The 13,634-nt window shown below is 38.6% G+C and overlaps 1 protein-coding gene across 1 annotated transcript in view; it reads left to right on the forward strand.

Moving 5' to 3' along the window:
- DLG1 (discs large MAGUK scaffold protein 1) overlaps nt 1-13,634 on the forward strand; it is a gene marked incomplete at its 5' end in the record, with an annotated part of 351,805 nt that overhangs the window by 20,566 nt on the left and 317,605 nt on the right. The window contains 1 exon segment of the mRNA XM_034780811.1: nt 1,114-1,280. Coding sequence (XP_034636702.1) covers nt 1,114-1,280 — 167 coding nt within the window.

Genomic DNA, 13,634 nt, shown 5'->3' on the forward strand with positions numbered 1-13,634 from the left:
TTCCTCTCTTGATCAAATTGCCTGTCTGCTTCTTCCATTTCTGTGCAGTATAGTTGTAGACGTGTCAGTCCCAAGTTATTAGAGAGACCAATGGTCCAATAAAAGATTACCTCATCAACCTTATCTCTTCAGTTTCTACTACCTCTCCAGTTCCTTTATCACCGATCTTCTCCTTGTGGTGTCTGTAGCACTGATTTTCTGAATCTGTTCTAGTATTGCCACCACCTTACACATCTTGCACCAGAAATCTCTTGACTTCCGACAGAAAGAAAGATAGCAAATCCAAGGCATGTCACAGAAATTCTTTTTTTGTTCACATCCACTACCAGTGGAAGAGCCATACTTGAATAGAAGGAATCACAGTTCCTCCTGTAAATATCCTCTGAAAGTCCCCTGTTTATTGCCCCATTCTGCTCAAGGGTTTGCTTGGCTACTGATTTGTATACCAAGTGTTGCTACTTTAATCCCTCCCTGAGAGCAAGGAAATGGAGCAAATCACTCAGATGTCAAACGCTGGGTCTGATCAGAGATCCAGCGGTGCCAGACATGTAATCTTCACAGACCCAAACAGACCTGTCTCACCTGGCTTGACTTTTATGGAGACAAATAACAAACAGACCAAACATATAACTCACCAACTATCTGTACCTGCAGTCAGAGGATCTGCAGCTACTCCCTCGGAAATGCTCCTGTTTGTCTATATCCTGTCACAAAACATATTTGAGATAGTTGGATTTTTTTCCTAAACCCCAGTTTATTTGGCACAAGAGTCATAATCTTTTAGCATGTCCCTTTCTTGAAACTGGCTTGTCTAGCCTTAATTTTTCCTTTACCAAGAAAAATAAGAAGATAATTGAAGCTTAAAATTAGAAATGCTGTAACTGGTAAGTAACTTTGTTTTTTGTTATCTTTGTACTGTATTAATTAGTCAATCAGTGATATGTGCTGCTTTTACCCAGGCAATGCTGCTTTCCATCTCAAGTTTTATTCTGGTTATGGTTCTAAAATGTTGTATAGTCTTGTGTAATTTTTTTAAAGCTTACTAAAAGAAACTACTAATATAATTGTACTGTAATATAAAATCTAATTTCTGAACCATTTTTACATTTCTAGATATTCAAGAATTTTATGAAGTGACCTTACTGGACAATCCAAAATGTATTGATCACTCTAAGCTATCTGAACCAGTACAACATGTGAATACCTGGGATTTCTCCAGCCTTCCAAGCACAACAGTGACATCAGAAACACTGCCAAGCAGCCTTAGCCCAAATATAGAGGTATGGTGTGGATGATGATCCTATTTATCTCAGTTCTTGATCAAACATTTCCTGTATTATGAGATGTAACCCGCTGCTGGTTTGAGGATATCAACTCATGTATAGTTTTGTTCTTATTTCTCACTCCCTCTTCTTGTCAGAAGTATTTATATTCCTGGGAAAAATTCCTGTATTACTTTTTTCTATCAACAATCTTAGTCACAGGAGGACTATTGTAGAAATAACTTCTTTAAATACTGGATATGAGCGAGCATTTACTAAACAAAAAGAGGTGTATGCACTCCAGATTCTTGACTGTATCCTTAAACAGGGCTCTTGTTCTCAAATCAGAGGTTTGCAATAACTAATGAGTTTAGAATTGCCACACCTAGCCATACAAACTTGAGATCAGATCTAGCCATAAGTAGAACATGTTACCACCACTGGATCCTATCTATCAGCATTTCACTCCATTGAAATGTTTTGCTTGAAAATCCCAGCGATTTGTATTGGTGGCCCTCTTCTGTTACTCTTAAGAATATGCTGCTACCCTTATCAAGGAATGGAGAAAGGTCCAGTTGGCTGAGTCAAGCTGAGCAGTTCATTCCCTCCTAGTACAGGAGCTGAGTGTGCAGCCTCTACATTAATTCCAGCCCTTTTCTCTGAGGTATCTTCAAAGCCATACAGGAGCTTTGGATATCTAATTCACATTAATTTTAAAGGAGATTCGAGGACCAAATTTCTTAGGTGGCTTTGAAAATCTCAGTCTTGAAATAACTTTTTCCCATGTGACAGTGTAAATTGCTAGCACTAGGATATTATGACTCATGGGGGAGTTAGAATTCTTCCCTCGTTAAAATTTTTAAGTTTATCACTTTTAAAGAGTGTGGTTTGTGCTGAAAATCCTCATTCTGGGGTTCCATGTTTTATCCAAAGTAGCAAATGTTGTACATATCTTTAAAAATACACTAGATATGATTCTAGGAATTGGAGCAATGAACCTTTCATTTTTAACAAAAGTGATTGAAATGGCAAAACTAGAATTGTAAGACATCTAGATGATCTCCTACACATCACATGTCATTTAACTTATGCAATTTTAACTATAGACACTCAGCAAAACAAAAAACAAAAAAAGAGAAAAATAATTTAAATACTGTACCTATAGTGCGGGCGATTCCGCCCGCCATTCCACTCAATGAGCGTTTGACTATACACGATTTTCGCCTTACACGCTGACTTCAGAACCTAAGATGCGACTCCCCTGTACTAGAAATTGAGCATGTGAACAAAATAAAGGAGATTGTGCTGGCACTTGGGCTTTGACAAATCTCTTATAAAAGGTTGTTGTGGAAGCTGTCATACAATCAGAGAGAGGTAGAAACTGGCAAAGAGAGAAAAAGGTAATAAAAGGTAAATTTTCATCATGGCAAAAGAGTAAAGATTGCTCTAAGAGTTTTTGGTAGAATCTATGTTTAATATGAAAAATAGGATGGCAAAATTTGCAGAATATATATTGAGTTTCTTCATGAAGAGAGACAACTGAAGAACATCTGAGGGGACCTTACAAAGTAAGTGAATGTGCATTGGGAGATTAAATTTTATGTTGACAAATGTAAAGTAATGCACATTTAAATGAATAATTTGAACTTTTCTTGTATGCTTTAGATTACCTGTAACCATTCAGGAAAAATACCTGAGTGTCACTGCAGTCAGCTTAATGAAAACATGCTCAATGTGCAATAATGATGATGATTTTTTTTTTTTAATGATGCATAAGGAATAGGATGCTATTTTTAGTGGGTCAGCTTGAGCCCCACTAGCGTGAGGCTGTCTACTTGGACTGGGAGGCTTGCTCGCAGTTGCAGTGTAGGCATACTCTAAGCTGTGTGGACTATATCAGCAAAGCTATAGGGCTGTAGCTATGCTGGTATAATCCCATAGTGGAGATGCAGCCTATGCTGACAGAAGGGGTTTTTCCATTGGTTTAGGTACATCACCTCCCTGAGGGATGGTAACTAGATTGATGGAAGCATTCTTCTTTCAGTCCAGCTTTATCTGCACTGGTGGTTAGGTCGGCATAGCAACATCAGTCAGGGATGTGGGTTTTTCTCACCCTTAACCAACATAGCTGTGTCAACTTAAACTTTAAGTGTAGATGAGCCCTAAGTGAGTTACCCAGTCTGGTTTTACAGGCTAACATCAACACCTTGTTTGTTCTTCGAGTGTATATCCTTATGGGTACTCCACCATAGCATGTGTTTGTGCGCGTGCACTCTTGACCGGAGATTGTAAATAGCACTGTCTGGAGATCTATGCCAGCAGTGCCTTGTGCTCCCACGTGAAGGGGTATGAGGAGGCGTGGACCTGCCACCACTTCAATTTCTTTTTGACTGCCTGTGGTTTGAGACGGAGCAATTGTTTTTTGCTGCTTTCAACCTGCTTCCTGCCTTGATTGTTTACTTCCCTTGTTTGTTTTGTTTATTTTAGTTTTTATTTTCTAGTTAATTTTTTTTCTTAGTTGTAGCATATTTTGTGGTAGGGGGTTTGCCCCCAATTTCTTGCCTCTTGTGGTCTCTGGCCGTTCCCTGGATTATGCCTAAGACTTTGGAGTTACAGCTTTATCAGAACTGCCACAGGGCTTTTCCTCATAGTGATGGGCACTCAAGTTGTCTCTGGTATTTCGGAGAAACTCACGTACCATCAAAGCGTAAAGTCTGCTTGGGATTCACAGGTAGGTCCCACAAAGATAGAGAGGCTAAACTGAAGCGTCTCTTAATAGAATGCTCCCTATTCCTCCCGCCCCACCTGGTATGTTGGCCTCAACCTCTTAGGCCACTCCAGTGACTTCTGGATCTACAGGGGCAGTTCCAGAGATGAAACACTCAAAAACAAGATAGCATCTTTCTAGAGGTTCTAGAAAGAGGGACAAGTCACCTCATAGAGCTGATTCTTGTCCCACAGTGGGTACAGCCGATTCTCCAGCTGACGCTGGTACCGAAGCCCTGGTACCTCCTAAGAAGCTGTGATCAGAGAGACCGTGCAAAGCAATGCGCCACAAGGGGTGGGGGTGGGTAGAACCAGTTCCTGTCCCGTGGCTGTTCCCTGATGGGAGGGGAATGTTTTGCCTGATGGTAGGGAGACTGTCCAGGTTGCTGGCTGCAAGGAATAAATCCTGCTCTAGGATGCATAGGGAAATGTGTCCTGGAGGAAGCCTTAGAAGGGGAAAATGGGATTTGAGAAACTGCTGCGGGGGGTTGAGGGAGGGGGCAAATTTCATAAAACCTTTGGGTTTGTACCCCTTAAAAGGAGTGAGCACCAGAGTGTTGGAGCAAGTCCCTTAACCTGTCCCAAACCTGTCACAAAACCATCTGAGCAGTAATCTGGTTAGAGTTGATAAGATATGCAGTCGAGTCTTAAAGGAAAATCTAGGTAGCGGTAGTGAAGACTCCAGTCGATGCTACTATTCAGTATGAGTAAATGCTCACGCATGTCCCATCAACAATGTCCCAGCATGGTGTTAGGAGACACTGTGCTGCTGGAGGTGGCATCTTTCAGATAATAAATAAAACTGAGTTTCTAACTATTTACAGTGATTAATGTACCACAACAATTTTTGCAAAAGTTAGGGGCTTTAGACCATGTGTCCTAGCTATTTTAAAACCGGACTGTTGTATTCTGTTCTCTTCACTTTCTGCCCTGACCTGGGTAACAGTTGCAACCTTAGAGGTGGCTGCATTTCAGTGGTGGGTGAAGTAACAGCATTAAAAAGTTTGAATACTTTTCTACCTAAATTCCCAAAGGGCATATTCTGGTTTATTTTGGTTTATTATCCTTTTACCAAATCTCTGGTCACAGATAACATAACTTGAGAAATTATTGAACAAACTAGTCTCTGGGAGGGTGGGGGGAGTGGATGGGGAGAGAAGAGTGCAGATGGTTGGTCTGATGATTGTATGTGAGATCCAGTAATCATCCATTACATTTAAAAAAATTTCCCTTAAGAATTAGGTTGAGATGTTACTCTGTAATACAACATACCAGCTTTTGTCTGGTAGTCCACTTAAGCTTTCATTTAATGTAATTTCTGCACAATTTAACTTCAAGTTTCTAGTCGTAATAGTTTCAAGATGATGATCTGAATATTAATGGATGTAGTGTTGTGTTCCTGAGTCTGCAGACAGCTTCTGAGAGTTAATAAGGCTCACTTTATCTTCTTTCCTGTTTCTGAGGGGGAAGTACTGGTGTGTCAGTTTTTTTTTTTTTTTTGAACCTGGGAGTTATCAAAATTAAATTGTAAATTTATTCAGTCAGTTTTTAATCCATTTAATGTGTGCTATGTTGTCATTCTAGTTTTTTATCAAATTGTCATATGGTACCAAGTCAGATGCTTTACAGAAGTCTTATTACATTGACACTGTTACCTTTATCAACCAAATTTATAATCTAATTTAAAAAAAGTTAGTTTGATAGGATCTGTTTTCCAATAATTTCTGTTATACCCAAAGAGGACATGGAGAACAATTGATCACTGTCCACTTTATAACAAACTTGCATATTTGAAGACTGTTTTTGTTCCCCCTTCAGCCTTCTTTTCTATAGACTAAACATGCCCAGTGCTTTCAGCCTTTCTCCACAGGTTGGTTTTTTTTCCAAACCTCTCCTTGTTGCTCTCCTCTGAATCAGGCAGAGCAGGGATTTGAATCTGGGTTTCCTGCATTCCAGATAAGTGCCCTAACTACTGGGCTATTTTGCGCTGGGTGTCTCTCTCTATCTCTGGTTTTGAGAAACCTCTGAGAAACTTTCTGTACGAAAATTTTAGAGACACTGTTTGTTTCTGTGAAAAGTTTTGGTTTAGATTAATTGACTTTTTCTGATTGGAAGAGACATTACATTAAAATATTCCCAACAGCTGTATTGTTGACCACATTGTAGACAATGAGGAAGTGATAAGGAATGCATGATGCTTTTTCCTTAACTTCTGACATCCACGCTTTTAAGGTTAATATTAAAGTTTTCAGCCAAAATGGTTTGACCTTTTCTGACAATGAGTGTGTTGGTCTGTGTGATGAGTTGAGCCCTTAGTCATTACTACTTGTAGATAAACATAGAATGGGTATCAGGAAAAGCTTCCTAAAAGAGAGCTACTAGTCTTTGGAACAGCTTTCCATGGTAATTAGTAGAGTCCCTCAGATGATCTAAAAACTACAAAGTGCTAGAAAATGTATTGTAGAGACTAGTCCTTCACTGATGAGGGACTAAAGTTTAGAGAGGGAAGAAACCTATTAGAATTATGTAATTTATATATGTGATACAAACCAATTCAGACTTGGTTTCTAGAACTTATCTTTAGTATATAAACTTAGGGGAGAGATGGGAGGTTCTGGATACAATCACAGTTGTAATGTCTATGTTATTTAGTGGAATGGGTATTGAGAATCAATTCAATATGTTTATAAATTTAATTCTAAACCTGAACGATGTGAAACAGATTTCCTTAAGTAGATTATAATTCCTAATTGCTTAGTAATTTGTATATGTTTCAACATGGTCATTTTTGTTAATATAACTGGCAGAGTCTAGTCAGAGGAAGAAGCTGTCTGAACCACAACAGAGTGAGCTGAAAGTGTGTATTAGAAGAAGATACCATTTTTATAGGTATCTATTTTTTATCTTAAATAGGACTCCAAAACAAGGTGGTGATTTCCTTTTTAATTGTCACTAATGTGTGCTATTTCTAAGTTAGTGTTTCACTGCGTTATTACATGTCCAAAAGGTGATGCAGTTTGGTTTACCTGGAGGCTAAAAGTCTGAAATTTCTAAACATGAATATATCTATTTTTTTTTCTAAAATTACACTTCTCTAGTAAAGACTGTCTTTTCCCTTTGCAAGTTGCTTGAGTTTGTTTCCTTGCTCCCCTCTTCTAAAATTCTACATGGACTATTCCATTCATTACTGCCTAAGAAAGTCAATTGTTTTGCAGCCTGCAGACGCTGAAATGGTTTGATGGTGAAAATCTTTGCTTGCAGTTACAATTTTTTCTTTTTTGCGGGGAAGATATTTAAAAAAAAAGAATTTGTGACCAGCTAGGGAAAACCAGTTTCAGACCTTGTACACTAGAAAACCATTTTGCATTGCATTTCATCAAATGACTCCCTGTGAACCTCATGTGTTAAGCAATCCTGGGAGAGGAGGGATTAATAAAACAGCATATGAGGAAACAGTTAACTGGTATGGAATAAACTCTAACATCTTCTGTGGCTTTAGTTCAGGGATAAATTCAAGCTCTTCAGATACAGATAATCAAAGTAAATGAGTTTGACTGCTTTAGGACACTTAAAATATTTTTATTGTAGCTGGTGTTTCTACCTCTGAGTGGATCCAGGAGAGAACCTGCCATAAGTTCTTCTGCTTTGACTTCAAGTGAGCCACCTTTTCTCAGTCCTGAGTTCTTTGTTAGTCAGTGGTTAGTTACAATAGATTTGTAATAAACTACTTTCATGTCTAGAAAAATAGCTGTTATGCTGAAACGATGGATTGCTTATGTATTGTAACAACCAAGGTAAGATGCTAAAGTCTTTGAACTAGTTGTTAACAAGATTTTTTTTGGGTCCTTCTAATAATATTGTAAATATTTTTTTTTTGTCTAATCATAATAGAAATACCTTGTCACAGCTTTCTGTAGTCTGATTTTTAATTTGAATTCTTTTGCTGGATTAAATCCTATAGTTAAGATGAGCATCTAGTACTGTTTGTAAATATCATGTTTCTAAGAGCTAATTATGGCAATACTTTGCTGCACTGATTTTTTTTAACTGATGCATTTCTTATCATTCAGCAGCAAGATTTTCTATCTAAAAAAAGATTTAAAATTCTGTATGCATTAACATAACAGCAGTTTCTTCTTTTATGAAGAAATCAAAATGTTATATTTATGTAACCTTTCCCAGAACACGTTTAATATTTTTTCCTATTTAAATGGTTGTCTAAGTCTGAGAAAGTACTATTAGGGATTATTGATTTTAAAAAATGTCCTGTAATTTTGGCATCCTAGCTTCTGTGAGATAAATCTCCAGATAGTTTGTTGTTATCCATGAGGTACTAGAGTAATTCTCTATGCTTGGCAATAATTTCTAATACAGCCAGTTGTAATTGCTAAACCTAAATATTCTGATAGTGACATTGCATTCAATTTAGACAATGTGCATGTAAGTGGAGAAAGTGGAACTAGTTTTTGAAACATTTTTATGGGCCTGGCAAGCTATTGCTCTGCTCTTTGCCTGTAAATAAATATATATTTTAATAATGACTTCTTGTTGTTTGAAGTATTTTTTTTATTTTTAAAAACAACTATCTACAGCAACATCTGATTATTTGGACCAACCTAAATAATTAATACATAAGTAATAGTATAAGTGGTACAAAAAGTCTCTGAGAAACTGGAATAATATTTTATATCTTTTTAAGGAAAATATTCTGGTTTACTGGTGACAGCCTTTTTTAAAGACAATGAATAGGGATGCCTATGAGTCTTTTTGATAGACAGTAAGAAGTGCAACTTCTAACGATTTAGGCTAATTCTCTTTATACAGTTGTGTTCAAAGGATTCAACCTTGATAATTAGAGTGGGTGAAGTCGCATCATCTTTCACCATATGCCTTTCCTTTTGATGTCTAACTGAGCTCAGTATTGTCAAAAATAAAACACATACTGGTGTAAAGTCCCAAGTTTGATTAATTAAATTCACAGTTGGTGCATTTCTGCCATTGTTCTTTCATTTAGACTGTTTATTAAAGTAGTATGATAAGAAACATAAGCTTTTTATTCCTTTACTTGGATATTAGTTTCCATATGTTTTATTTTACTATACTTAATAAAGAATTTGGTAAGAATATTTTTTGCATAGTAACTAACAATATATTTGGACACATACGCTAGCTCTTTTAACACAGAGATCATTTGTTTTTAACTTTAGTTCTCTCAGGCAAGGATTTACTATCCTTTCTCTAGTCACTCAGAAGAGTGAGACAGCAATTTTTCAAATGAGAAGTTGAGGACTGATTTACCCACTCAGTCATCCTGGGCCAGATTTTCATCTTGAATACATTATTATAAATCCCAAGTAACTCCACTGACTTCTGTAGAATTACTTGTGTCTGTATATCACTGTAGTGAAGAGCCAACCAGGGCCCACTCTTGAAACAGTTTTTCTGCTTGTCTGTTCGGTACTTGGCTGGGTTTATGAGAGTCTCCAATGGTTGCAGTTGGCTTCTAAGGCCTGGTCTACATGTGGGGGGGAGGGGGCGGGGGCGGGGTCGATCTGAATAACGTAGCTGAAGTCGACGTACTTAGATCTGCTTCCCGCAGTGTCTTCACTGCGGTAGGTCGACTGCTGACACTCCCCTGTCGACTCCGCTTCCGCTTCTCGCTCAGGTGGAGTACCGGAGTCAACGGGAGAGAGCTCGGCGGTCAATTTATCGCGTCTTCAGTAAACGCAATAAATCGACCCCCGCTGGATCGATCGCTCCAGAGGTAAGTCTGGACATGCCCTAAGAGTTTAGGAGTTTATTCTTGTCTGGTAAATGTGAAGTTCTAGATGTGTTGTGGTGGTTGTGATATTTATATTACTATAGTACTTAGAAATCTCATTTATAGACCAGAACCCGACTGTGCTAGGCATTGTACAAAAACATTACAAAGAGACGGTCCTACCTGCCCCAGAGAGCTACAATCTAAATAATAGTCACAGGAATGTCCTGGCCTTTTGCCGGTATTATGTATTGTACACTTGCCAATACAAGAGACAGTTTGTATCTGTTACACTTTTAATTGAGCAGAGTTCATTCAAATAAATAATTCCCCAGTTTGCCCTCTTTCCTCTCAAGGAAGATTACTTAACTTAAGGATAACTTAAGGGACTAGTTGCTTCCATACAAATGTGTGCATGTATAAGTTTTAGGGGTGTGCACGTACAGATGTAGTATTTTCTTTAATGTTATATACATATCTGGTTCTCTTACCTAGAAGTAAAACTAAATGAACATAATCAAAGTGGTTGGAGCAGCTTTGAAAATGGTTTAAAACAACATTTTTGGAAAGAAGAATAAGTACTTTTCTGGTCTCTCTGCCTCTAGGAAATCTTGTTTGAAATAATTACACTTTTTTGATGTTTAGTAGAAACAGAAAAAAAATTCCATTACTGAGCTCACACTTTTCTGAAGAACTGAATATTATTTTTCCTCTGCTGTGGAAATTTGAATGATGGTCTTTGATCGTTCAGATTAACTTTCCTGTTAGTTCAGAATGAAGAGCTATCCTTTGGCTAGCAAATTGTTCTTTACAATACTACTTTTTTGTATGTTTGAGGATTACCAACTTGCTTTGCTTTAGCTTTGGAAGTTGGTACTAAAAGATTAATCAGAGTGAATTTGTTTCTCCTTATGTGGGCACACTGCGCGTTAGGTAGGCATGTTTGCATCACTGCAACCATGGATACTCTTTAAGAGCAGGCATGGGGGTTGAGCTAAAGCAATGATATTTAAATAGCTTTCAATTTTGTATGATTACACTGTGTGCTTTAAAATATAGAATCTTTAACCAATTTTTTTCAAATTCTGTTGCATAAGAAACTTGCTCTTGAGCAGTCAACTTTATCTTACTTATCCAGTAACATTGTTTGTTTCCAATGAAACTGCTGTGAGTTTGAAGTGTTGTTGTATTAGTAATGTAACATTGCTATGCAGGATAATAGCTATCTTGCATAAATTCTAAAAAGTAACTCAAATACATATGTTCTGGCATTTAATACAGACTTTGATTCTAAAAGTAGTGGTAGGTGTATCTTCATATGATTCTTAACTATAAACTGAACAGATGTACAGTGCTATTTGCCATATCGCTTAAAGATAACACATACATTTGTTTGTAATTTGTTGCAGCAACATCTGTGTTTTTTTTTCCTCCAGGCACGTGCTTCAGAAATGGAACTATTTTATTGTCAAAGCACCAATCTATTTTAAAGAAATTTTCTTGTACTTCCTGAATGATTGCAGGCTTGTGAGTCCTTCTGCTGATGAAATCCCTCCCAGAACTGTCAGTATCAAGGTTATGAAAAAACACAGGTTTTCTAGGGTCAGCTATTATTGGATGTTGGAGAAGAGGCGTGATGACGTTTGAGTTGTTAAGGCTAAAATAGGTAGAGTCTAGAAGCATCTGGAAGGTGATCAATGTATCTGATAACTAGGGCCCTACTAAATTCCCGGCCGTGAAAAATGCATCACGGACTGTGAAATCTGTTTTCCCCCCGTGAAATGTGGTCTTTTGTGTGCTTTTACCTTATACTATACAGATTTCACAGGGGAGACCAGTGTTTCTCAAATTGGGGGTCCTGACCCTAAAAGGAGTTGGGGGGGGACACAGGTTATTTTAGGGAGGTTGCAGTATTGCCACTCTTACTTCTGCACTGCCACTTCAGAGCTGGGTGGCCAGACAGTGGCGGCTGCTGACTGTGGGCACAGCTCTGCGGGCAGCAGCGCAGAAGTAAGGGTGGCAATAGCATACCAGGCCATCCTTACTTCTGCAGTGGTGCTGGTGGTGACTCTGCCTTCAGAGCTGGGCTCCTGATCAGCAGCCGCCGTTCCCCAGTTGCTCAAGTCTGAAGGCAGCAGCAGTGCAGAAGTAAGGATAGCAGTACTGCAACCCCTCCCCTTGTGACCTCCTACAGCTCCTTTTTGGGTGAGGACCCCTACATTTATGACACTTTGAAATTTCAGATTTAAATAGCTGAAATTATGAAATGTACGATTTTTAAAATCCTATGACCGTGAATTTGATAGGGCCCTACTGATAGCATAGTTTTATAAAATGCTGGCAAGCTACTTTTATTTTAAAGAATTTGCACATGAGTTCACTAGATGGGTTTCTCTTGCTAATTCTAGTAAATGTGAAAGCTGCTGATCAAAACCACAAGTGGGTGATTAGTTATCAAATATCAAGATGTAACTATATCTGACTCAACATGTGTAAAGTTGAAGGAAGTGTTAGGAAACACTGTAGTGACAAACAGATGCTGCTTCTAAAATACCAACATTTTCAATAGTTAAATAGCAAAATAGGATTCGCGTTCATCTTAAATGTAGTAAATCAGTTTTTGAGTTTTCAAGATCAGGTGTGGCACTGAATATAATTGTTTGCAGAAGAAAAGGAGTAGACTGTCCTATTTGTATGATCAAAATTCAAAGACATTTTTCAAAACATTGTCATTCAAATATAGCTGAAATGAGTGATGGCACATATCCATTCCATTTCAGGTATATGTGCACCCAGTGCACCAAAGCTGGAGATTTTTTTCCTCATAATGGTACGCATTGGAGTTGTGCTTGTGCTCTCCTTACACTCATGCTGCCAGCCCACGATACAGAGAGTGAGAGCTGTATGACCCGACTTCAGTTCCTTCTCACTGGCCGAAAGGCAGTGGGACTAGGTGTGCTCTAGGAATTATTCTGAGGAAGTTCTATGGCCTGTGTTGTAGAGGAGGCGAGACTAGATGAGCACAATGATCCGTTTTGGCCATGGCATCTACGAATCTGGGTCTCGTCACTCAACTCCCCTCTCTCTCCCCTCCCCCCCCAGTTGAAAATATTTTCCAAAGTTCTTTTGTAAATAGTTTAGTATAGTTATCGTGTTAGTGGTATTATTAAATTTTTTTCTTATATTTTGGACATGTGCTTAGCAACTTTGATGCTTTGTACTGGGATATGCTTACATCCCTTCAATTTAAGCGTTGTAATAAGACTATGCAAGTCAGTGACCCTCATTCATGGTGCCTAAAGTGCCTGAGAGGAGGTTATGTTAAGGATAGGTGCCCAATCTGCAGGAGTTTTAAAAGCAGAACTAAGAAAATCCAGGGAGATAAGACCCCAACACCACCTTTTAGAAGTGGCACTATCCCTCCCTTCGGAACCCAGATGCGCAGTGTGCGGTGGTTCAAACTTGGCTCTCTGGGAGTGCACCCCTGGACATTGCTGTCTCCCCTTCTCAGAGGGGAATGGAGAGAAGGTGTCATTCTCTATCTCCACTACCTTGCAAATGACACAGGTCGGATAAGTCTCATTTTTCTAGGCCTAAAAATCCCTCTTCATCCATGAGGTCTTGGTCTCTGATGGAGTCACACAGGAGAAGTCAGATACCACGGCTAGAGCACTAGTTCCGGTTAGAAGCTCCCTGGTTCCACATAGTACTTCAGCTTCCATATTAGAGCACTGAATCTGGCCCTCTATCTGCCCAAGTTGCTCCTGGGTTGTACTGGACTTCTCCAGTGGTCTGACACAGTCGGAGGTGACCTGGGCTATGGGTGGGTCTGGAGCCAGTTCCAC

Source organism: Trachemys scripta, chromosome 9 (genome assembly GCF_013100865.1).
Source record: "Trachemys scripta elegans isolate TJP31775 chromosome 9, CAS_Tse_1.0, whole genome shotgun sequence".
Classification (NCBI taxonomy): Eukaryota; Metazoa; Chordata; order Testudines; family Emydidae; genus Trachemys; species Trachemys scripta.